Source organism: Phacochoerus africanus, chromosome 9 (genome assembly GCF_016906955.1).
Source record: "Phacochoerus africanus isolate WHEZ1 chromosome 9, ROS_Pafr_v1, whole genome shotgun sequence".
Classification (NCBI taxonomy): Eukaryota; Metazoa; Chordata; class Mammalia; order Artiodactyla; family Suidae; genus Phacochoerus; species Phacochoerus africanus.
Window position 1 is genome coordinate 91,252,207 of NC_062552.1, and position 26,024 is coordinate 91,278,230.

At 41.7% G+C, this 26,024-nt stretch overlaps 1 protein-coding gene and 1 pseudogene across 3 annotated transcripts in view; one reads left to right on the top strand and one right to left on the bottom strand.

The window, feature by feature from the left end:
* The window catches only part of PPP1R36 (protein phosphatase 1 regulatory subunit 36), a 34,343-nt gene extending 16,874 nt beyond the window's left edge, over positions 1-17,469 (top strand). For all 3 annotated transcript variants that reach the window (XM_047796801.1, XM_047796802.1, XM_047796800.1), the window contains exons 7-11: positions 1,796-1,930; positions 15,798-15,840; positions 16,162-16,340; positions 16,427-16,618; positions 17,123-17,469. In XM_047796801.1, coding sequence (XP_047652757.1) covers positions 1,796-1,930; positions 15,798-15,840; positions 16,162-16,340; positions 16,427-16,618; positions 17,123-17,291 — 718 coding nt within the window. In that variant the 3' untranslated portion in view covers positions 17,292-17,469. The remainder of the gene's footprint in view (positions 1-1,795; positions 1,931-15,797; positions 15,841-16,161; positions 16,341-16,426; positions 16,619-17,122) is intronic.
* On the bottom strand, positions 10,919-15,029 carry LOC125135576 (max-interacting protein 1-like; annotated as a pseudogene).
* Positions 17,470-26,024: the final 8,555 nt, after the last annotated feature.

Below are 26,024 nucleotides of genomic sequence, written 5' to 3' on the forward strand. Positions count from 1 at the left end.
CTCGGTGTGTTAAAGATCTGCTATTGTCACTGCAGTAGCTTGAGTTGCTAGTGTGGCACAAGTTTGATCCCTGGCCCGGGAACTTTCATATGCCACAGATGAGGCTAAAAAAATAGTAATAAAAAGAAATTCTAAAATGAAAAGAAAAAAATTATACATAAGTATTTTCAAGTTATTTCAGCCTTCATAATTGTATTTTTAATGATGGCATAACTTTCCATCAAGCCACTGTATGTTAATGACTTATTGACCTATTATGAGGTGGTATAGTGTAGTGGTTAAGGGTACAAACTTTGGTGCCTGGCTTAAATCTCACGGGGGCTCATATGTTAGATTAATGTCAAGTCCTTAAACAGTGCCTGGCTATCATACTCCTGGTACCAGTCCCTGATATCATGACACCTGTTATGCCTCTATTTTATATATTTTGGGAGTTTCCAGTTTTTCTGATAGACAAACAGATAAATAATAATTGCACTGAATATCTCCATGCATAAGATTTCTCCCCTAACTTGGGATGATTTTTTAAAAAGATTAAATTTCCAAGAGAGATTATTGGATCAACATTTATGACCAATTGTATGGTACTTGAAATTATTATCAAATTTTTTTCCAGAGGATTATACCCGGGTTTGTGTAAATCTGGGCTCTACCCAGATCTACTGAATTCAAGTCTTAAAGAGGGGGTGGCATTGGGAATCTGCACTTTTAGCAAATACCCCAGGCAATTCTTACATAAAATAAAACTTGAGAACCGTTGGCTCAGATGTTTCAAAACATTTCTTCATTGCTCTTGTTTGGTTTGCTTTGTTTTCAACAGCCGAAGAAGAGACTAACTACTGGGCAGCTTTGGCAAAGCAGGGGTGAAGGACGAGGGTGGTACTGCTGAAGGAAATAGGGGGGCTGAAAGGTCTCTATCCTCAAACCCACCCCCTTCCACCATAGCTTATCCTCTTGTGGTCGGTCTTGTGATTAACATCAGAAGGGGCAGCGTGTGGTCCCTGTTGTTGAGAATGCATTTCATTCGGCTCACATCTTTCTGAAAATAAAAAGGCAGGGACAAAGCTAATGACACTTCAGGTTGCAATAGCAATTATTGGGATGCATTGTTAGCAGTATTGTTTCCTACTCTATTGTACTGCAAAAACTTCTAAAATTAGGCTTCCGGCATGCTGTAGGCTAAAAACAGGCTGTCTTTTAGAAGGTTCATTTGTGATTCAGTTGGAACTGGGGCTGTGTTTTCTCTGGGAGCCAAGGTGATTGTAACTGATGCCAAAGTTCCCTGAGTAGAAGTCCTCGAATGCCTCCTTAGCAAACACAGAACTGAGGGTGGGCAAACTCTGAGTAGTTCAAACATTGAGCCCCAAGCTTTGTAACATCAGGAACCCCGGGCAAGCTAAGGTGGGAAAGAGTCTTCATGGCTGTTTTAGCAAAACAGCAGGAAAGTGGACTGCTAACTGCCTTAGAAAGTAGTGTAGGGCATTCGTGTGCTGTTCTATATAAATTAGGACTGCCTGGGTATAAAATTAAGAATACATAGCACAATATATTAAAGAGACTATTTTTAAAAAGTGGAAATTCACCATAAAATTCAGAGGCTGGTTGCAGTGATAAATATCCAAGGCCTCAGAGGGCCATCCTCTGCCACAGCTCAAATGAAATAAATGAAAAGATAAGTGAATGAAATGTGTGGACTCACTTTTGTTTCTTTCAAAATAGTTTATACTTCCGACTTTTCACTAATCAATAGGGACATTTGCCAGGATTAATCACAATTATTGTTTTTTCTTTTCAGGGGCCTTGTAGAGAAAAAAGAGATGGAACTTGTTATCAGTAAGTTAGAAGAAGCACAGAAATACTTGGCGCAGAAGTACTGTGTCCTCATCCTGGGCTTGGGAATGCCTGATAAGCATCACATGTGCTGTGGAAAGTAAGCCTCCTCTCCTCAGAATCTAATTTCATTAGATTCTCACTTGTTTTTAGATCTTCACTTGTTTGTGTATCCACATCCTTATGCCTCTTAACTTTGGCTGTCGGTGTCCTTGAGAGAATTTCCTTTTTTTGTGGTAGAGAATCACTGGGCTCCACTGAGACTCTGGCCTGAACACCTGTAATGTCTTGTTTGTAAGAGCCAAATGAGTATAGCATCTCGGCTGATATATATATTTTTTCTTTTTTCTATTGAAGTATCGTTGATTTACAGTATTCTATGTTAGTTCCAGGTGCGGCTGATGTTTTAGCAACCCTCCAATCCTTGCGTTTAAATTTCTCTCAGATTGTGTCAGCTCCGTGGAATCCTGCTTTCCACCAGGAAGGCTTCCTGCTGCCAGACAGTGGTTGTGTGGCCGCCTGGGGCCAGAGGCCGAGTGATGGACCAGTGCTGAAGGGGGTATTGGGTGTGTCTTCCGTCCATTTGCTGCTTGTTTTGCAGCAGCAGTTGTAGGTGGAAGTGAGTGAGATGGGGGTTATAAGATAACTTTGTTTGTGGAAAGATAATTTTTAAAAAATCTTTTTTTTTGTCTTTTGTCCTTTTAGGGCCTCATCCATGGCATATGGAGGTTCCCAGGCTAGGGGCCTAATTGGAGCTGCAGTCGCCAACCTACACCACAGTCATTGCAAGGCCAGATCTGAGCCCAGATCCAAGCCGAGTCTGTGACCTACACCACACCTCATGGCAACGCCGGATCCTTAACCTAGTGAGCGAAGCCAGGGATCGAACCCTCATGATTCCTAGTCGGATTCATTTCTGCTGTGCCATGACGGGAACTCCTCCAGTGGGAAGATAATTTTTACCTTAGCATAACAGTTTTACATCTATTGGAATTAAAATTTTAAGCATCTCATCACGGGATGAGATCACAGGAGAGGAAGCTCCAATCATTTGCCCCAAATCTCTTTTCTCTGAGTAGTAGTTTCACAGCAGGCTCAAGATCTATGCCATGGTCAAGCCCAGACCTCTTTATTTTCTTTAAAACTTTATTGGAAAAGAACACAACACGTGACTTCTCTGTCTCCACATTCCCCCACATTTTCAAAATGCAAATAATTTGTATTATATATACTTTTTGTGTTCCACATTTTTTATGTACTTTCTTCTATTTTTCTGCTTATATAACCTCATCTACAACTTAGAATAGCAACTATAATTATTCTGTTGTGTAATATACCAGTTTGCTTAACTATCCCTCTTGTGTATATTTGTGTGGTTTCCATTGTTCTGCTTTATAATGCTTTTTCTTTCTTTTTTTTAAAAAAAAATTATAGTTGATGTGCTTTATAAGTTTTTACATTGAATATCTTTATATAAATAACTTTGTTCATTGGGCTGTTTACTTATGGCTTATTACCCAGAATGTAATACCCCCAGTTTTATAGCTCCTGTTACATATTGCCAGATTGTTCTTTAAAAAGGTGAAAAACATTCTGTATCACTATCAGCAATAAGTATATAGATTAGTTTAATATTTTTGATAGCTTAAAGGTGTATAAAAATCTTAACGATATTTTATTTAACTTTGAATATCTTTCATGACTATGAGTTTGTGCTTTTTTTCTGTGTAAAATAATTGATTGCCTTTTCCTCATTTACTTTTAACAATTTATCAAGTGGAAACTGGGAATTTGTAATAATTTGTTTTATATAGCAAGGCTTAGTCAATTGTTTTTCTAGATTGTTGCTTTTGTTTTGACATTTCTTTTTTACACATTATGAAAATGTTTAAAATTTTTACTTATTTGAACTTTTCCATCTTGTTTTGATGCCATTTACTAGTCATACAAGTTCCTGCATTCTTGAGTTCATTCTGTTTATTCCTGGGCTTAAAAACCTTACCTTTCTTAGTATTTAAAAATAGGATTTTTTTTAAAAAGGTCTTTGATCCATTTGAAATTTGTTACAAGATATCAGCTCAAGTGAGCTATGAATGTAAGATGCTTATTTCTTTACTAATATCCAATTTTCCAGTAATATTTATTAGTGATTTTTTCCCAATGTTTAGTAAACATTTCTTGTTTATTAGCTGTTGAATTTTTCTAATATTTTAACCCATTTTAGGGAATCCCTATTGAATTTCGTTGATTTTTTTTTTTTTTTGCTTTTTTGCTTTTTAGAGCTGGACCTATGGCATGTAGAAGTTACCAGGCTAGGGGTTGAATCAGAGTGCAGCTGCCGGCCTATGCCACAGCTGCAGCAATGCAGGATCTGAGCCGCATCTGCGACCTATACTGCAGCTCATGGCAATGCCAGAAACTTACCCACTGATCAAGGCCAGAGATCAAACCTGCATACTCATGGATACTAGTCGGGTTTGTAACCCACTGAACCGCAACAGGAACTCCCTGTTAATTGGTTTTTCTGTTTTAAACATAGAACTATAGTTTCTATTTTGCTTTGCTTTATTAAAAACATTATTGCTCTGTGGTAGTCATGGTGCTAAGTGCCAGGGTACAAGGAAAATTGTCTCTCCCCTCAAGGAGTGTACAGACTTTTGGAGGAGTCATCAGGTAAGGAAACCAGCGAAGGGGACAGGTGCAAGAGAGGGATAGACAGAGAGTGGCACCCAAGTCAGGAGAAGTGCGGAGGGTTACCTCAGGGAGTGTAACAGTGAGCCAGGCTGGAAAGGAGGCAATATAGCTGAAAACAAGTACTTATTCCTCTTACCTCCGGAAACATTGTATTTGGCAATTTTGCCTATTTGAAATAAATTTCACTTTTTTTTTTTTTTAGGGCTGTACCTCCGGCATATGGAGGTTCCCAGGCTAGGGGTCTCATCAGAGCTGTAGCCACCAGCCTACACCACAGCCACAGCAATGCAGGATCCGAGCCCTACACCATAGCTCATGGCAATGCCAGATCCTTAACCCACTGAGCGAGGCCAGGGATCGAACCCGCAACCTCATGGTTCCTAGTCGAATTTGTTTCCACTATGCCATGATGGGAACTCCAAAATAAATTTCACTGTTAATCAAGTACTAGAAGATATCTACCAAGAACCTTTTACCTTTTGCCTATTATATAAAAATCTATACTTTAACTTAGGAAATAGTGTCATCTTTGCTATATTGAATCCCCTCATAGATCTGTAAGATATATTCTCTCTTTATTCATATGGTTCTTTATTTTGTCCATTAAAGTTTTACATAGTAATTTTTTTTTTTTTTTTTTTTTGCATACAGAAGTTCCCAGACCAGGAATTGAGCCCATGCCATTGTAGTAACCTTATCCTTAACCCACTAGGCAACCAGGGGCCACTTTCATAGTGATCTTTAAAGGAATTTGGGTGGTCCTAAATTAGATTATCACTTACATATTTAGTTTTTTTTATACCAGTGTGAAGTTTTGATTTATTTCTTTGTTTTTAATTATGCAACATAGAGGGTAGGAAACCTAAATAGTATGTGTATAGTTTATAGTTAGTTCATATACAGAGTTAAAAATGAAAGTCTCCTACTCCCTTCTCCCTCCTCCAATGTCATTCTCTCCCCAGAAGGAAGTACTGTTACTTCTGGTTTGAGGTATGTCCTTCTAGCTTTCTACCCAATTACACATATGTACTTCCTTATTGTTGTTGTTAACATACATGGGATAATGCTTTATTGTCATTCTGAAATGTACTTTTTTCACTCACAAATCTTGGATATTTTTGAAGATTAGTGCACATAGATCTACCATATGCTTTTTAAGAATGGAATAATTCTTGGAGTTCCCTGGTGGCCTAGTGGGTTAAGGATCTGACATAGTCACTGCTGTGGCTCAGGTCACTCCTGTGGCTCAGGTTGAACCCTGGCCTGGGAACTTTTGTATGCTGTGGGCACAGCCAAAAAAAAAACAAAACAAAACAAAAAACCCAAAATATTCCTGTGGTCCAAATACAGGAGGCCTTTCTAGGTACCTTGAACTGTCAGTAGAAATTCAGCTAGCTATAGACCCCATCACTTAGGAAGAAGTGGTATTTTCTCTTTTTTCTGACAAAACTTTCAAGAAAGGCACTGTAATAAAATAATAGCTTTAGGAAGTTTCCTGTGCAATCACTTGTAAAATCACCTTTTCTAAACTTACCATTAACTCTAATTTCTTCTGTCTTTAAAAGTGTCACTTCAACTGAGAAAGCTAGATTTTCAGTTTTGCATTTCTCAGCTCAGGCTACCATAACAAATTACCACAGACTGGATGGCTTAAACAACAGAAATTCATTTTCTCATAGTTGTGAGAGCTGGAAGTCCGAAATCCGGATGCCAGGGTCGTCAGGTTCCCGTGAAGTTCCTCTTCCAGGCTTGCAGACAGCTGCTTTCTTACTGTGTCCTCCATGGTGGAGAGAGAGACCTTGAGTCTCTTCCTCTTCTGAAAAGGTCTCTAAGACCATCATCCTCTCTTCACCATGATCTCATACAAACTCAATTATTTCCCAAAGGCTCCATCTTCCAGTAACATGTTGGGAGGTTTAAGGGCTTCAGTATATGAATTAGGGTTGTGGGGGTGGGGAGGGAAGACACATTCAGTCCATAACAAGGTTAAAAAAAAACACCTGCACTAAGAGTTCTTGTGGCTCAGTGGAAACAAATCTGACCAGCATCCATGAGGACCCAGGTTCAATCCCTGGCCTCTCTCAGTGGGTTAAGGATCCGGCATTTCCCTGAGCTGTGGTGTAGGTCCCAGATTGGGCTCGGATCTGGCGTTGCTGCGGCTGTGGTGTAAGCCAGCAGTTACAGCTCTGATTCAACCCCTAGCCTAGGAACCTCCATATGCTGTGGATGTGGCCCTAAAAAAACCCCATAATTTTATTGCCCATGTTTTATGTTTAATCTTTTATTTATTTTTTTTTATTTATTTATTTTTTTGGTCTTTTTGCCTTTTCTAGGGCCGCCCCTGCGGCATATAGAGAGAGGTTCCCAGGCCAGGGGTCTAATCGGAACTGTAGCCACTGGCCTATGCCAGAGCCACAGCAACGCGGGATCCGAGCCACGTCTGCAATCTACACCACAGCTCACGGCAATGCCAGATCCTTAACCCACTGAGCAAGGCCAGGTTTCGAACCCGCAACCTCGTGGTTCCTAGTCAGATTCGTTAATCACTGTGCCACCACGGGAATTCCTGTTTAATCTTTTAAAGAACATAGGTACTGCAAACATATTTGGGAATAAAAAACAAACTATAAATATATCATGGTTAGAAATTTTATCATATCTTTTAGTTTCCTAGATATAGAACCTCCTCTTAAATTATTATACTTTTAACAGCATGTTTTTATTACAATGTAACTTTTACACAAACTTTTTTTTTAACTGCTGTATATGGTTATCTTTATTTTCTTTTTCCCTGTCCAGCCCTTTCTAAACAAAATAAAACAAGACTGAAATTAACAACCCATTAAAACCAGCAGTAAGTTATGAAAATCCTAAAGCTTTTTTTTCTAAGTAATTAAGGGTAGTTAAACTATTTAAAGTAGACAAAGTCTAAAGAGCCAGGGTAAGGTTTCCAAGGCTTCCTGGAGTCAGGGGAAAATCTTGGAGTTTGAAATACAAAGGGAACAAACACATGACATCCAAGTGCACCCTTGAAATTTCGCTTAAAATAACCTTTCTGAGGAGTTCCCGTCGTGGCTCAGTGGAAACAAATCTGACTAGCAACTATGAGGACGCAGCTTCAATCCCTGGCCTTGCTCAGTGGGTTAAGGATCCATCATTGCAGTGAGCTGTGGTGCAGTTTGCAGATGCGGCTCAGATCTGGCATTGCTGTGGCTGTGGTATAGGCCAGAGGTTACAGCTCTGATTCAAGCCCTAGCCTGGGAAGCTCCACATGCCATGGGTGCGGCCCTAAAAAGACAAAAAAATTTTTTTTTTTTTCTGAAAATATTGACAGGAGCACCAATAGTACCTGCACAGTGGGATTGGGAGGAAGGAGAGAGACTGCCTATAGGAAAATGGAAACAAATCTTTACATAAAATTAGACAAGTGCCAAATTTAACTATGTTACCTATGATAGTGTGCCTATTATAGATGGTTAAAAGATGGTAAAAGGTAATGACTCTAAAAGAAAACAAAAACAGCATTGACCTTTTTTCTGCTTATCCCAGACCTCATTTATTTTGTGCACTCTAAAGAGTGAGCTGTTTTGTCATTATCAAGTGCTGCATCAAAATAGATGATTTTTTTCACATGTGTTTTTCACTATAAAAGCCATCTGTGTTTTTTTTTTTTTTTTATGGACAAGCTTTAAAAAGATATCGTTTTAGTTTGCAATGCATACAAGCAGCTATCAAAATCTGAAATAAAAATGCTGCCGTGGCTCAGACCTTGGCCTGCTCATCTGCATACACAAATCTTGTGGCTCACTCAGACACACAGAGGCATGTGGCGCTTTTTCCTTCTGGCCCCTCAATCCAAACTCAGGCCCTCTGTGGTAGAGGCAGTCATGCACATGGACTGCCCCATGCTGCCCAAGGGTCTAAGGGAGGCTGACTTGTTGAGCTGGTGGTTGGGTGCCCTAGTGCTAACAATGCAGAATAAGGTTAGCTTGCTTAGCATGGAATCCAACAGAAAGTTGAGTTGCATGATGATCCCTTTTAAAAGGCTTCATGGGAGTCTCTCCTTTTGCAGAGCATGAAATGAGGGTTTTTTGGTTTTGTTTTGTTTTGTTTTTTATGTCCTCACAATTTGTTACATCTTATTGATTCTTCAATATAGGCATTACACCATTCTAGGTGATGTGATAAACAAGACATTACAGACCTTACATTGTAGCATGGAGAGAAATGGTTATTAATAATACAACTGTAGAACTGTATTATTTAATTGTACAGTTGCATTATTTAATTATAATTACCATAAATTCATTGATGGAGAGGAGATCAGAATCAGATGTAAGAAGACTTCAGCATTCCAAGAAGGATGTCAAATGACCCCCTTCATGGTGGATTTTGCACTTATTTACTATGAGATATATTTCTTCTCCAGAGATTCCTTATTTGTGTATCAATTGTAGATTTTTGGTTTGCAGTTATTCTGAAGTTTTGATATGAGTCTATATGTATATGAGATTGTTTTAAGTTGTTGTTCTCTTAATTACAAGTTCATCTCCAGTGTCCTGCATTTGTACCCACCTCTTCTCATGATTTCTGATTTTGGTGGTATAATTGTGCATGGATGATTTTGTATCTTTACTGTATATATACCTTTACTGTGAGCCTTGTCATTTGTGGAATTTTTGTTTCCTGTTGCTGTCTTTTCTTTTCCTAGAGAAGTTCCTTTAGTATTTGTTGTAAAGCTGGTTTAGTGTTGCTGAATTCTCTCAACTTTTGCTTATCTGTGAAGGTTTTGCTTTCTCCTTCAAATCTGAATGAGAGCCTTGCTGGGTAAATTAATCTTGGTTGGAGGTTTTTTCCTCTCATCATGTTAAGTACATCATGCCACTCCCTTCTGGCCTGCAGAGTTTCTGCTGAAAAATCTGCTGATAACCTTATTGGGGTTCCCTTGTATGTTACTTGTTTCTTTTCCCTGTCTGCTTTCAAGATTTTCTCTTTGTCTTTAATTTTGGTCAGTTTGATTAGTATGTGTCTTGGTGTATTCCTCCTTGGGTTTATTTTAATGGTACTCATTGTGCTTTGTGGATTTGAGTGAGTGGTTCCTTTCCCATGTTAGGGAAGTTTTTGGCTGTTATCTCTTGGAATATTTTTTCTGTCCCCTCCTCTCTCTCTTCTCCCTCTGGCACCCCTATAATACGGATGTTGGTGCATTTAAAGCTGTCCCAGAGTTCTCTGAGACTATCTTCATTTGTTTTCAATCTTTTTTCTCTTTTCTGTTCTGCATCCATAATTTCCACTAATCTGTCCTCCACCTCGCTTATTCGTTCTTCTGCCTCCTGTATTCTGCTGTTAGCTGCTTCTAGTGAATTTTTTGTTACTGTATTTTGCATCTCTTCTTGTTTAAGTTTTATATCTTGTATCTCTTTGGTCAGTGTTTCCTGTAAGTTATCCATCTTTGCCTCCAGTTTATTTCCAATGTCTTGCATCATCTTCAGCATCAACAGTCTAAAGTCTTTTTCCTGGAGGCTAAGAATCTCCTCCTCACTTAGCTGATTTTCTGGGGTTTTTCCTTTCTCCCTCATCTGAGTTATAGTTCTCTGTCTTTTCATTTTATAGGTTTTTGGTGTGGTGACCTTTTTACAGATACTAGAGTTCTAGCCTCTCTTACTTCTGGTGTCTGCCCCCCTTGTGGCTGAAGTCGGTATGGGGGCTTGCTGTAGGCTTCCTGATGGGAGGGGCTGATGCCTGCCCACTGGTAGGTGGGGCTGATTTTAATCCCTCTGGTGGGTGGGGCTTAGTCTCTGGATGGAATTAGAGGCAGCTGTGTGCCTGAGGGGTCTTTAGGTAGCTTGTTCACTGTTGTTTTTTTTTTTTTAAGAATTGATCATCTGCAGGCTTCATGATAAGCTGTCCCAGGCTGAGTTTTAATCCCTCTTTAGCTATCCAAGATTAATGCCTGATTATCTTGTCTTGTCATTACTATAGGTTTGATATATGTTTTTTGGACAAGAAATCTCAGGAAGGGTTCATAATCCCATCCCTAAATCTGTCTACTTAATCAATGTAGCATGAGCAAACCCGAAAAGAAAAAGAGGTTGGACTCACCAAGGTCCTCTTTCAAATCAACTAAATCAAATCAAGAAAATTTCACACAAGTTTTTTGCTACCATTAGAAATTGTGGTTTTCAAATATGAATGTTATGAATCTTTGTTCTGCTGGGGAGGCTCTGCCCCACTTTTGGCTAAGTATTTGCTTAAATAGAGGTCTTTTGACCCTTTTGTTAAGGTATAGTTTTGTTTAAAGAGGAGACTGCGTCATGGACCCAATTTAAGAGATTGGATTGGATTGAATTGGCCCAGTGACATTTTGCCCCGCACTGTTATGTCATGCTGGGTTCTAGGAAGTGAACGAAACTTTGACCCTGGCACCGGAGTAACCCTTGTCACTTCCACGACTCTGCAGGCTGCTGTTGTCATCAGTGTCACTGATGCTGGTGGTACTGATATTGTCCACTTCTCCATAGGAGAACTCTATGCTTTCAATATCCACTTCAATCTCCTCTTGCGCTGAATCTGAATGATCTGAAGAAATAGTTGATCCACTGCTGTCCATTTGTATTCGCTCCATCTCCTGAGGACCCTGCAGCTGTTCCAGTGGTTGCTTTAAAAATCTCTGTCCTCATTCCAAGTTCTCTAGCTGGTTGTTGGCTCTTCCTCTCAACTTCTTCAAGTTGCTCGATGTGTGCTTTGGCTTTGTTGAGCAAACCAAGTGCTGTGGGCCTGGTGCGATCTGTTCTTAGTGGAATCAGAACTTTTAAGCCTTCTAAACGCAGGCAAAAATGAGCTTGTCGATTCTTTCCCAGCTTGTTGTGTGCAGACCTGTTGGCAGTGTTGGCGTTGCTGCTCCCACTGCTGTGTTTCTGTGCTTGGCTCAACCTTTGTGGGGGCTTTGAATGCTGCAGGGGGCTCAGCGTGGGGCGGGGAACGTCGAGGCACAGCCACAACCTGCCTCCTCCTGCCCCTTCCTCTGCTTACGCAAACTGTTAAGGGAACTCCTATTTGCAGGTAAGCAATGGCCTCAGTGTAGTAGTAGCTCTTTGCTGGAAGATGGGAGTCTCTTTGCCATTGTAGGCAATGTCATCTGCTTTTCTTTTGCCTGTTGGGTAGCAGTTTGGAGAAGAATCCATTTAGAGCTCACCACCCACACCTTTCACGTAGCAAATTTTATCCAAGTCAAACAACTGAAGAGAGGATTTTGAGGAAAACAGATCTCAACATGTTTTTAAGCAGTAAAAGTTGTTCATTGGCCACGGGTGTTGATTGTGTCCTTGAATGAAATTGATATTCTTCTTCTGTTGTTTTCACCTAGGAGAAGATAAGGACAATGTTTTTGCCAGTATGATTAACTGTTTTTAACATATCATTATTTCATTTCTTCCCAATGCGAATAAGCTAATATTCTCATCAGAACATTTTCATGTGCATTTCATGACTTTTCTTCCTAATAGATGCTTACTTAATATTGGACTAGAACACCTTATGCTCTTTATCTCTGGAGTTAAAGATTCAGTAGAACCAGCAATTTGGGGGCTGTTAATTTAGTGCTTTCACGCTTCTTGAGAAGAAGGAGGACATGCCTTTCTATTCTAAATGCATCTCTGAAATCCTGATATTACAAAAGCTTTGGCAGAATTTTATACACATGTTTAGTAAAAGCTCTCTGTGTTTTCCAGGATCGATAAGAAAACCTCCTCATGGCACAAGCCACAAGCCACAAGCCACAGAATTGGATGGGTTCTTTGGTTATGGCCAATTCTGGCTCCAAGCCTACCTCTCCTAGGATAGAGGTGGGGTTGGAGCCTCTGTTCTCAGAGCAGCTGTCATCTGATGGGTAACCTAAGTGGCTGGCAGTGGATGAGGATGGGGAGAAAGGGGTCTCTTTGAAGCTCAGGTGTTTAAATCATCTTTAAGCCCTTATTCCTGGCCCTCACTTCCAGCCGCATGCACCAAGGCCTCTTCCCCCTCCCCCAAACACATTCCTTTGAAATTTCTCCTTTTCACAAAGCGGATCTTGACCATAAACCTGATTTCACCTAAAGCAGCATGTGGCAAGAGGAAACAGTGTTTTTCTATTGCGACCTACACCACAGCTCACAGCAATGCCAGATCCTTAACCCACTGAGCAGGGCCAGAGATCAAACCTGTATCCTCATGAGTACTAGTTGGGTTCATTACCGCTGAGACACCATGGGAATTGCCTGGATTCCTGGAAAATTTTAAATTAGATTCGTAGCTTGCATTATATTTCTATTGGATTGTGCTTTTCTCAACCCTGTTTTAATTTGTAGAGGATTCAGGTGGCTTAAATTATTTATACTTAGTACAATTTCTAAATTTATAGCCAATTTATAATTATTATGTATTCGATGTAAAATTATAAAATATAGTTATTTTATATGTATAAAATTAAAAGTGTAAACAGTTGTTTTTTTAAAAAAAAACCTCAGAATCTATCAGAAAGAGATGAATTTGTAGATTTAAACTGTGAGGTTTCCAAATATAGTCATTCTCTGCCTCCGTTTCCTGAACTCATTTCAGTTTTATGTGCAGACCTAAATCGGAATATTTGGAAGAAACCCACTGCATTATGAACTTCATTTCTTTTTCCTTTTTTTTGCTTTTTAGGGCCTCACCCATGGCATATGAAAGTTCCCAGGTCAAGTTGGACCTGCAGCTGACAGCCTACAACATGGGCTCCAAGCCAATCTTGCGACCTACACCACAGCTCACGGCAATGCCAGATCCTTAACCCACTGAGCAAGGCCAGGGATTGAACCTAAATCCTCATGGATACTAGTCAGGCTTGTTACCGCTGATCTGCAGTGGGAATGTCCCTGAACTTAATTTCTACAGTGTGGCTACATTGGTTTGCTCTGGGCTTTAAGAGAGAAAGAAGTCCCAGTTTTATGGCACTTTGAAGGAAAGGGGAGGAGGTTCATGGTGTCTTCTTTCCTACTGTTTAAAAAAAGACGAGGCGTTCCCTTGTGGCACAGTGAGTTAAAAGATCCAGCATTGTCACTGTAGCAGCTTGGGTTGCTGCTGCGGTGTGGGTTCGATTCCTGGCCTGGGAACTTCCACATAACTCAGGTGTGCCCCCTCCCCCCCCAAAAAAAAGAAGAAGAAAAAGAATGAAAGGAAAGGAGAGAAAGTGTGTGTTTCCTGGACAATCTCTCTCATTTCAGAACCTTGCTAAGATGGTGCTGGTTTGGGTTGTGCAATCCTAAGTGCCGCTCTAATCCTTCTCCTGGGATGCACGCTGACTCAGTGTTCCAAAACCAGAGTTTGGTTGGTCTCCGCTTCAGCTTGACAGGTGTGCATGGTCTCTGGTTTCAGCTGGCAGAGGCCATGGGAGGGTGAGAACACCACAGAAGCACTCCTGTCAGGTGGAGACTTCAGATGGCACAGAAGGACGCCAAGGCTTCTCCTGAAAAGTTTCTGCTAGGCACTGTTGTTTCATATTTTTACTTGAAAAACTTTTTTGGGGTTTTTTTTTTTTTGTTTTGTCTTTTTAGGGCTGCACCCGTGCATATGGAAGTTCCCAGGCTAGGGGTCCAATCATAGCTGCAGCCACCAGCCTACACCACAGCCACAGCAACGGAGATCCAGGCTGCATCTGTGACCTACACCACAGCTAAAGGCAACACCAGATCCTTTAACCCACTGAGCAAGGCCAGAGATCGAACCTGCGTCCTTATGGATACTATTTGGGTTCATTACCACTGAGCCACAACAGGAACGCCTACTTGCAAAACATTTCAAAGAAAAAGCTTATTTCCCTGGCATTTGGTTACAAGGACAAATGTAAATGTAAAGGGCTTAGCACAGTATTTGGCGCAGAGTCCAATTAGTGTTCCCTGTAATTACTGTTGCCTTAATTCTTTGTTGAAGACTTGCATGAGAGGAAATGAAGCATCTGTAGGAGGGGAGAGACCAACCCCAGTAAAAGTGAATCACCTCTTCAAAGGTTCCTGCACATGGAGGGCTAGTTTGGGCCCATGCAGTCCCCGTGAGAAGGCTGGAGGTCCTAAGAAGTCTGGGTCACCATCCCTAGATCATGGGAGTTCAGTATGTTTCAGGGGATCCTGCTACCAGGGCCAATCCTAGGCATCAGTTGCTCCAAGGAAGCCCAAGCAGAAGCAGAAGCAGACCTGTGGTCTACTTCTCAGAGTGTCCTGGGTCAGGCCTTGGCTCCCATGTCTGGTCAAGTGACTACAGGTGCACAGTGCCCTTGGTCAGCTCTCAAGTCCTCCCCCTGCCATACCTGCTTTGCCAAGGCTGGGAATCAATCAGAATGGCCTGTGCTCTGAAGGCAGAGGGAGGCCAAGTTTAGTAAGTGCCCATACCTGTATCTTTAACACGAATTTTTGTTGCAAGGCCTCCTAGGTATTTTGCTTCCCTTTAAGAGACAAGGCTCGGTCTACATACCTCATCCAGAAGGAAGAGCACATTTTTCTTCCCAGCCAATTGATTGCATGGCATAGATAGACCTTTGTCTGTTTTATTTCTCATTTTTTGGCACTCAGTAGCTGTCACCATTGTTTAAGATTTTTTTCCTCTTTTCTTCATTTTTAGCTTAACCTGGAGTTCTTTATTTCTATACTTACTAATACCTTACTTCCTTACCACCTTTCCACTCTCCTTGCCTCCCTAACACATCACTAGAAACATTTGGAAGAATATATTTCCCCGCTGGCTTGTTTTTTTTTTTTTTTTGCTTTTTTTTGCTTTTTAGGGCCACACCCACGGCATATGGAGGTTCCCAGCCTACGGGTCTAATCGGAGCTACCCCTGCCAGCTACGCCACAGCCACAACGATGCCAGATCAAAGCCACATCTGCGACTTACACCACAGCTCATGGCAACGCCAGATCCTTAGCCCACTGAGCAAGGCCAGGGATCAAACCCGAAACCTCATGGTTCCTAGTCAGCTTCATTTCCACGGCGCCACGACGGGAACTCCCCGGCTGGCTTGTTTATCCTGAATTTAAATTGATTAACTTTTGACCAAACACTAGGGGTTTTGATCTGGGTAACCCAAGAGGTTGAAGAAAAAGACATTGACACTCATTATCAATGCCTTTTGATAGCATTTATGTGATTAGTCATGGGACCACAGGTAACATCTGCAAAGGGGCCTTTAAAGATAAGGGGTTACCTAGATCACTGAAATATTGAGCTTCCCCTTCAACCCATGGTTGTGATTTGTTATATTTCAGGGAGAAAATATCAGATACACAGAAAGACTGGAAATTCTTTGAGGTGAGTCACCTACACCTGGGGATGCTGCTCTTTGACATGAACTGTGAAGTATAAAATAACCCATAGCCATTTGTCAGGCACTTATATTTAGTACATATCCTTTCTAAAAGGGGTGCTCGTTAGCTGTGTGTCTCTCCTTAAATTTTCAGTCTGTTTTTCCTCCTGCAAAGGTGAGTACACGTGTCATTTTCTGCAGCCTTTCAGGTATGTTGAGACCTCGGGTCACCTGCATCAGCATCTCCTTAGTGGTGTTATGGGGACAGGTGGGAGTTTTTCATAGCCTAGCGGTGGGTTGTGATCCTCGTCTGTTTTCTGTCGCAGTCCTTTTATACCTTCTGTACATACGTAGCCTGGATTGTCTTCCGACGTCAGCACTTCACAGAGATCGAGGAAGAAATAGGGAGGCTCTTTCGTTCCAGCATGTTCAACATTCCTCGAAGGAAACGTGAGGATGAAGAATCCGGAGGGGAGAAGAAACGCATGACTTTTGTACAGTTCAGGTGTGACCTTTTGACTTTCCTAAGCTCAAGGACATTTCTAGAAAACAGGATGATGTCACCTAATTGTCACCCTCCCCTCCTCCCAGGAGAATGATGGCAAGACGCCCAGCGATTAAAAAAGCCATCAACATGCGCTCTCCAGTTGTGTCCACTCTGCTGCCCTCTCTCAGAGAGAAAGCTCAGAATGTCTCTGAGAAAAAGTACCGTCACGTAGGCATCAAATTCCCAGCTAAGACGCAAGAGCACAAGGAAAACCTGGACTCTATGTACATGCCAGTGTAAGTGGCCCCAGGAGAGAGAAAGCAGAGACCAGGTGTCCCTTCCTAGGTGGGGCCCAGGAGGGCCAGGGGCTCAGACACTGCATCTCTACCAGAAAGTTGAACAAAGGTGGAAGGGCTGTCTTCCTCCCCACCCCCTACTCCTCTCCTCCTGTTTCCTTTCCAGATCAGCTCTTGGTATACCTGTCTAGACCAGAAAAAATTGGAAAGTTGTGCTAGACTTCCAGTAGTTCTCATCTGGTAATGTGAGCAGCAGACTTTCTAAGAGTGAGGTTTTCCCTTTAGAAGAATCATCTTTGGGAAATGTGGGTGAAGTTTTTGGACCCATATTTAAGACCACAGTGGTAGTTCATGGAAACTGGGAAAGCTTAAAAAAACAAAATGAAACAAAACAGGTGTATGTGTGTGTGTGTCTTAGCTTTGTACACACCTGCACAAGCACAATCGTACACCTTAGTTTTGGCCTCAGCAAACCTTCAAATGTCCCAATAATTCTTTTTACAGAGTTGGCATCTTGGGGGAGCCTCGGTGTCAGTTCAACCCCCATACACTGATCCCCCTCAATCCAGAAGAAAACATGAAGTCGGCTGGGAGACCTTCTTCCCTGTTAGAAAGAAATAACATGCGGATTCAGGATACACTGGATTTAGTCATGAGAAAACTGTCTTCTTAAACCACATCCCCTAAATAATCTGGTACATTCCATTTCTATAATTAAGCTCCTGTATTTGAAGTAAACTACTTTGACTTAATCACTTTGTATAGGACTAGTGTTTATTATTAAACTTTAAAAATTGTTCAAGTTATTTTGTCACAAGTTCAGCAACAGACGATTAAAGAATTCCAGAAAGCTTTTGAATGGCTCATTTTCCTATATTTAATAGTTTTCTTTGTTATTTACTTAGTTCCTTGGCTTTTATGTGACCCTTTAGAGTAATGTATTAGGACATCTAGCTAGTGATCTAAGTTGACTAGTGAAGAAACATTCTGTTTATTCATTTCTAAGTTCCTTTAGTTTTATGAGAGACTGTCTTTGGTACATTTGAAGACAAATTTTCATAAAAAGGCAAATTAAAATATTTTTAACATCTCTTTCCATGGCTATATTATTATCAGCATTGGGATATAAAGTACGTATGATTCATTTCAAAGCCTTTTTTGCATATATATGTCATTTATTTTTTTCATCTATTCACTTAACAACAAATACATTTCAAGCCCCTGGTCTATCCAAAGTCTTGTGCTGGGTTATATAAGGAAAACAGATCATCAAGATGGAGCCCACATCCTCTAGTCTGAGTAGGAGAGAAGAGAGGTAAAACACATGACTGGGGAGTTCCCATTGTGGCCCACTGGTGACAAACCCAACTGGTAATCATGAGGACACGGGTTCAATCCCTGGCCTCACTCAGTGAGTTAAGGATCTGGCGTTGCTGTGAGCTGTGGTGTAGGTCACAGACATGGCTCAGATCCTGCATTGCTCTGCCTGTGGTGTAGGCTGGCAGCTGCAGCTCCGATTGGACACCTAGCCTAGGAACTTCCAAATGCTGCAGGTGTGGCCCTAAAAAGCAAAAAACACCCAACCAAACAAAAACCCAAAAAACAACAACAAAACCCACATGACTGCCAACAATACAACTTTGAACATGGTAGAGGCCACTAAAGAGGTTGACCCAAGTGCCCTCTGAGGACAGATCAGGAGTGTTCAGATTTGAATCTGGCCTTTGCAGGACTGGTGGCACTAAAGGACCTACAGTCAGAGGAGGACCATGTGCAAAGGCACAGAGATGACAGGGCATGCCCTGTGACTGAGGAAGGCAAGGGCACAGGAGTGCAAAGGGGAGCGGAAGAGCAGGCTGCAAGTTCAGCCGCACCCGGCACACCCTGCCAGGGAGTGAGTTAGATGTTATTTGGGGGGCAGTGAAGATTAGGACCTGATGAAACCACTTCACTGGCTGCTGATTATATAATATTATCATTGAAAAAGTCCAGGAGTTCCCTGGTGGCCTAGTGGTTAAGGATATGGCATGTGGCATTGTCACTGCTGTGGCTTGGATTTGGTCCCTAGCCTGGGAACTTCTGCATGCCTTGGGTACTGCAAAAACAAACAAACAAACAACAAAACCCAACACCTCCTATAGGAGTGTTTTCCTATAGGAGTTTCACCAACTGAAACAACTGGCCTGAATTTACTGTTCTGTGGCCACAGGTTTATTTTCCAACTTTGGAAATCCTCCTTTTAGCATTTAGCTGAAAGTTTATTTCACAAAAAAAACTAGATGCTTTTTCCCAAATTTAATATCAAGAGCAGAGGATTCCCTATGGATCATGTGGGGCAGCTTCTGTGCAGCATGGCCCTGTCTTGTCTTTGATTCTTTATTATCCAGATCAATTCCTGTTACGCCTATTAAAACTACAGTGTTGTTCTTGTTTTAAAATCAGACCCCTGGACTATAAACTAACCCTTTTTTTTTTTAACTGTAGAGCACAGGGAACTACATTTAATATCTTGTAATAAACAAATAATAATGGAAACAAATATTAAAAACTATATATATATGGAAACAAATATGAAAACTATATATAGTTATATGTATATACACACACACACATATATAAATGAATCACTTTGCTATACATGAGAAACTAACACATTGTAAATCTACTACAATAAAAAATTTGAAATGCTTATTCAAAGAATGTGATTCATGAATAACTCAATACATTAATTGCCTTTAAGAAGAACAGTTGTGTTAACATATATTTAAAAACTGAGTTTATATTGTATGATGTTCTGTTCTTATCACTTAAAACACTGCTAGATAAAACCTCTACTCATTCTATTGTTGATTCTACAAATAATTATTTACACCCTCTATGTGTGAAATGTCTTGGTAGGAGCTAGGTGTTCAAAGATTTTAAGACAAGAGATGAACTAACCCTTGTTGGACTTTTTATTTGCATAGAGAATTTGGTTATAATGTGCTCTGTCATAAATTTTTATCTAGAACATGTTAACATGGTTTTGTTTGGTTTTGGTTTTTTTGTTTTTGTTTTTAGTATCAAAAAAAAAAAAAAAAGCCCTAGGAATGGTGAGACTTCCATAACTATCTTTACTAGGGCACTGGACTTTTTTTTTTCCTGCCTCCTTTCTGACCTGTGACGGTCGGTGTACTTCATTTATTAAATCCTTTAATTCTTTATTCTTTATTTTGTTTTACAATTACTATACCCTGACTATGTGCTAGGCACCATGTTTGGTACTGGATATTCCGTATGGAAGAAACATAGCCAGCTCTGACCTGAAACTGACAGACTTGGGGAAGACATACAGGAAATGAATGCTCAGAAAATGAACTCATGGCAATGGTGAGGAATGCTGCAAAAGAGAAGAGAATGGTATGCATGTGTATAGCCAGGGACTTGCTGATGTGGGGGGATTTCTGGGAAAAAGGAAGTCACCCCTGAGGAAGTGCCATTTAAATCGGAGACTTGATGACACCTAGGAGTTAGAGGGATAGAATCAAGGAGGAGAATGTTCCTGACTGTGTTATCTATTGCTGTGTAGCAAATCACCCCCAAAACATGGTGGCTTAAAACAGTATTATTATTATCTTACAGTTTTTGTGGGTCAGGCATTTGGGGATAGTTTAGCTGAATCCTCTGACTCATCACAGTCTCTCAGAAGGTTTCAGTCAAGGTGTCAACCAGGGCTGAGATCATCTAGTGGCCCAACTGGGGTGGATCTGTTTCCAGTATGACTCAAGTGGTGTCCGCAGGATTGAGTTCCTCGCAGGCTGTTGGATGGAGGCTTCAGCTCTTCATAAGCTATTGGCGCAAGGCCTTTCTCCGTTCGTTGCCATGTGAACCTCTCCAGCAGTAGCTTACGGCAAGCAGTTGGCTTCATTAGAGTGAACAAGTAAGAGAGCAAGAGAGTGCAAGCAAGACAGAAGTTAGTCACTTACAACCTGATGTTGAAAGTGATAGTCCATCACTTATGCTCTTCTCTTTCACTAGAAGCAAGTCACAAGATCCAGCCCACTCATAAGGGGCGGGGACCACCAAGGCCATGAACACCAGGAGGTAAGGATCATTGGGGGCCCTCTTAAAATACAGCCTGCCGCTCTGGCAAAGGAAACATGAAAGTCTTGAGGCCGGAAGTAGAGCTCTTTCAAGTTGCTGAGATGAGGCTTTTGAAGTTGTAGAGAGAAAGGGTAGAATGATGAGATGTGGCTGGAGAATAGGTAAGAGCCCCATCATGGAAGTTTCTACAAGTGTATTAAGGATGCAATCCATGTGGGTTGTTGCAATGTGATCGCTTAGGTCATTCTCCAGGTTAGAAGGGGTGGAGGAGGAGCAAGCAACATGCAGCAAACCCCTCATGTGCTCCAAGTACTCAACTCAGCTTCAGAAGGTGCTGCCAGCCAGTGAGGTCAGAGGAAAAGTAGGAGACTGAGAAATCATGGAGGACCAGAGGAAAAAGTGTGACATGAAGTGGGGAGTGGGCAGCTGGGTAGAAATGCTGCAGAGAGAACTAGTGAGATGACAGCAGAGAGGTGACATCAGATCTGGGGACATAGAGGACAGCTATGCAGACTTTGAGGTGTGGAGCCCCCTTAAATGGGTTGAGTAGAGAAAGGCAGGTGATATTGAGACTATGGGCAATGAGGAGTTCCCATCGTGGCTCAGTGGTATTGAACCTAACTAGTATCCATGAGGACTCGGGTTTGATCCCTGGCCTCGCTCTGTGGGTTAAGGATCCAGTGTTGCCATGAGCTGTGGTGTAGGTCACAGAGGCGGCTCTTCGGGTGTGACCCTAAAAAGACCAAAAAAAAAAAACAAACCCCAAAACCCAAAAAGACTATGGGCAATGCAAGGTTTGCTGTGAGGCAGAGGAAAGAAATAGAGCAGGGTAAGAGTAACTTGATCCCCATGCTGTACAGCAGGAAAAAAATAAAATAATTAAAAAAAAAAAAAGAAAAGAAATGGAGCAGGAAGTAGGGGGAGAGGTAGGGTCAAGGGGTGGAGTTTTATTTTTGGGTTATCTTGCTTTTGGCTTTTGGAGATAGGAGATACTAAAATGTGTCTATATGCTGACACAGATAATCGAGTAGAAGCAGAGAATATTTATAGGAGCTGAGACTTTTCGGGTTGGGATGGGAAGCAAAGGTTGGGTTTTGCCTTTAATGGGAAGAGGCATCTGCAGTCACAGGAGGGAAAGCAGAGGGTGTGATACTCTTTCCCAAGTTCTTTTAAGTCTCTTAGATGCCCAGAGGTCCCTTCTGTGTACATTCCTCTGCATTTTCAGTTGAAGAATTACAGATAGCAAAAATCTTAGCCAAAGAAGTACATTCATAATGGTGGACTTTCTGACATTCTTTAGGAAATACCTGAGCTGTGAAGTATCTTTTTGGTTTCCCTGAAGCCACATTTTTTGGGTGATCCCCTAGTCCACTTATGTGTAAGACTGGCTGTGTAAGTTGTATCATTTTTTTCTTCTAGGATCCCTTAACCATATCATGGATTATCAAACATTAAAATTAACACCATCTGAGCTCTAAGTCAGCTTTGACTCTGTAGATCTTAATTTGTACCCTATTAGTTCTATTTTAAAATTAAGTTAATTTATCTTCTAGAATTGACTGTCAGGGGAAAAACTGTCTCTCCTAAAATTTTTCTGTGATTACTTTCATCACGGAACAAGAGTGTATGACTTATCATGGTTTCCTCTTTATCTTTTGCTGCAAGGAAGCACAGAAATAAAGTTACTGCTTAACCATAAGAACTTAGAGTTTTAGTCTCTCTGACTTTTTCTTTTTCTTTTTTTCCTTTTTTTGGCAGGGGGGCTGTGCCCATGGCATACAGAAGTTCGTGGGCCAGGGATGGGATCCCAATCCTTAATCCACTAGGCCACCAGGGAACTCCAGATTTTAATTTTCTATCTTTTCTTTTGTTTCTTTTTAAAAATTAAACTTTAAAAGTTGGAAATAGTGGCAGATTTACATTAATTTGTAAGAAATAATACGGAAGGATCCTGTGAACCCTTTACCTGGTTTTCTCAGTGGTAACATCTTACACAAATACAATTTCACAACCAGGATATTGATATTGATCCAGTCAAGTTACGAAACATTCCATTGCTACAAGGACCCCTCATGTTGCCTGTTTATAGCCACATAGTTTTCCCTGCCCCCACCCTCTCCTTAACCCCTGGCAACCACTAATCTATGCCCCATTTCTATAGTGGTGTCATTTCAAGAGTATTACATACATGGCATTGCACAGAACATAACTTTTTGGCATTGGTTGTTTTCACTCAACATCATTTTCTGGAAATTCATCCAGATCGTTGCATGTATCAATAGTTTGTTCTTTTTTTTTATTGCTGAGTTGTGTTCTGTGTGGTGGATATGCCACAGCTGTTTAATTCGTCCTTCAAATGACGTATGGGTTGTTTCCAGATTGGGGCTCTTAAAAACAAAGCTGCTGTAAACATTCATGGACAGGTGTTTTTGTGTGAACATAAGTTTTTATTTCTCTGAGCTTATGCCTTTTATTGTTAACTGTACTAGATCTTTTTTCTGTGAGTAAATAGTATGGACTCATAAATAAACAAGGACCCCATCTACTATTTTGTTATTATCCTTTGTCTTTCAGTTCCTCTCAGTGGCCTGGAAAAAAGCAGAGTTACATAGTAGGTTGTTTGCAGGTCCAGTGGAAACTGAATTCTTACACATGCTCTCAACTCCGGGCTTTTATGTGGCTGCTATGAAAACCACTGCAGATCTTAAGATAGAGTTTATTTTTGCTTCTTCTCTCTAGCATCTCAGTTGATATAAGCTATGTTTGGTTTTGAGTTGCTTGCTTAGGAAAGGCTCAGAGGTGTGCTGGGGTATTCTTTCATGTTAAAACAAAAGTCCTGAAACAGATGTAAGTACAGTTGACTCATAGATTCAGTTCATGGCATTATGGCATCATGGCTTTATGCAAATCTCTGCTAGAAAGAATGCTAAATTTAGAGGAAGAGATAGAACGAATCTACCATGAAACCCGAGCCATGTGTTTCTGACCAATCATTATGGAGAAATGGAGGATGAGAAAACGTGTGTACCTGTTCGTTTGTGAGTTTCTAAAGTTCACAAACAGCCAGGTACAGCTCTCACTCTCTTCCTGTATTAGTTTAACAGGTAGCAATTAAATTCTATTTGCTCATTTATTTTATTCACCATGCTATTCGCTCTGTGCCAGGACTGAGGTGACAGCTCAAAATTAGGAGATTAATAAGATGCTGTTCCTGCACTCAAGGGGCTTACTGTCCAGTGAGAGGGTAAGAGGATGTCTAAACAGTCACGCAATGGAGTTCTCTTGTGGCACATCAGGTTAAGGATCCGGTGCTGTCACTGCTGTGGCTTGGGTTCAATCCCTGGCCTGGGAACTTCCACATGCTGCAGGCACGGCAAAAAAACAAACAAACAAAAAAACAAAAAAACAAAACAAAAAAAACCCAGTCCCAAGATGATGCACTCAGTGCTCTTCCAAAGTCTGCAAGTGGCAGTGGTGCCAGCAGCAGCCTCCAGCAACCAGGGGTGGTGGCAACAGGGGGCTCACTGCGCTGGTCCAACAGTGTGGCCTTGCCTATGGTGATGGCTGGATACTACTGTCCTTTAATTCTAGTATGTTTTCCAAAACTTCCTGGTGAGTCTACCCAGTATGCTTCCAGGATATTCTCTTTCTACTTAAATCAGCCAGTGTTGACAGATAGGCTGCTAATTTCAGGTTATTAGGAATCCCTCCAGGATTGTTTCATGAGTGGAAAGGCAGGCCTAAGCCTCATCCAGTTGTGAAAATGATGAAATATTTTCATGTGAGCCCTTGAGGTCTCAGACTCCCAGGTCCCTTCCCTGCGACCCTCCTTCTTCCCTATAATCCATCATCTCATGGGGTTACACTGGATACAGATGCTCTGGTACTACAGGTGGCCTTCTTTCTCATGGATGGGGACTTCTGGCTGTGCATCTAAATGTGCAGAGTATACATCTATTTGTGTAAGTATATATAAATATCAAAAATTCCAGACAAATTCATGTCAAATGGGCACTTACTACACATTCTGTCTGTGAGTGTGAAATCTTTTTTTTTTTTTTTGTCTTTTTGCCTTTTCTAGGGCTCCTCCCACAGCATATGGAGCTTCCCAGGCTAGGCATCTAATCGGAGCTGTAGTCACTGACCTACACCAGAGCCACAGCAACGCAGGATCCAAGCCACATCTGCGACCTACACCACAGCTCATGGCAACGCCGGATCCTTAATCTACTGAGCAAGGCCGGGGATCAAACCCGCAACCTCATGGTTCCTAGTTGGATTTGTTAACCACTGCGCCACGACGCGAACTCCGTGTGAAATCTTTTTGTATAAGCACATGTTGACTTATTCCCTTTACAAATGGCTGCTTGGTATTTCATTGCATGGATTGACCTGTAAATGATTTAACCAATTTGGGGGGAGGTATAAAAAATAGAGATGCCCTTCCCCCACACCTCAATCCCACTTGCCAGGGTGGGTGCAGGAAGGCAAAGTAGGAAGACCCTGAGCTCAACTCTTCCCACAGGCACAGCAGAATTACAGCTGTCTATAGAGCACCTGTCAATGAGAACAGCCTGAAGACTAGCGGAAAAGATCTTTAACTGAAAAGATGAAGAAGGAGCCACCAGAAGACGGGGAGGTGGGCTGGAGTCACAGTACCGTCGAAACCCACACACGCAGGTAGGAGACCCTCAAACAGGAGGCTGATCACCGTTGCAGGGGTTCTCCCCGAGGAGTGAGGGGTCCAAGCCCCACCCTGGGCTCTCCAGCCCAGAGGTCCTGCATGGGGAGGACGAGCCCTCAGAACGTGTGGCTTTAAAGGCCCCTGGGCTTATTTTCAGGAGCCCCAGAGGGCTGTGGGAAACAGAGACACCATGATTAAAGGGCACACACAAAATACACACGCTGTGGCCCCAGGGCAGAAGCAGTCATTTGAAAGGAGCCTGGGTCAGACCCACCTTTGGATCTGGGAGAGCCTCTCAGAGGGGCAGGAGACAACTGGGACTCCCCTTGGGGACATAGACACTAGTGACAGACATTTGGAGGAGCTCATTCTATCACAAGGACACTGGTGCTGGCAAGTGCCATTTTGGAATCCTCCCTCTAGGAGTTCCCACTGTGGCTCAGTGGTAATGAACCCGAGTAGTAACCCTGAGGTTGCCTGTTCGATCCCTGGGCTTGCTCGGTGGGTTAAGGATCCAGTGTTGCCCTGAGCTATGGTGTAGGTTGCAAATGCGGCTCAGATCCCCCGTTGCTGTGGCTGTGGTATAGGTCGGCAGCTGCAGCTCTGATTTGACCCCTAACCTGGGAACTTCCGCAATTC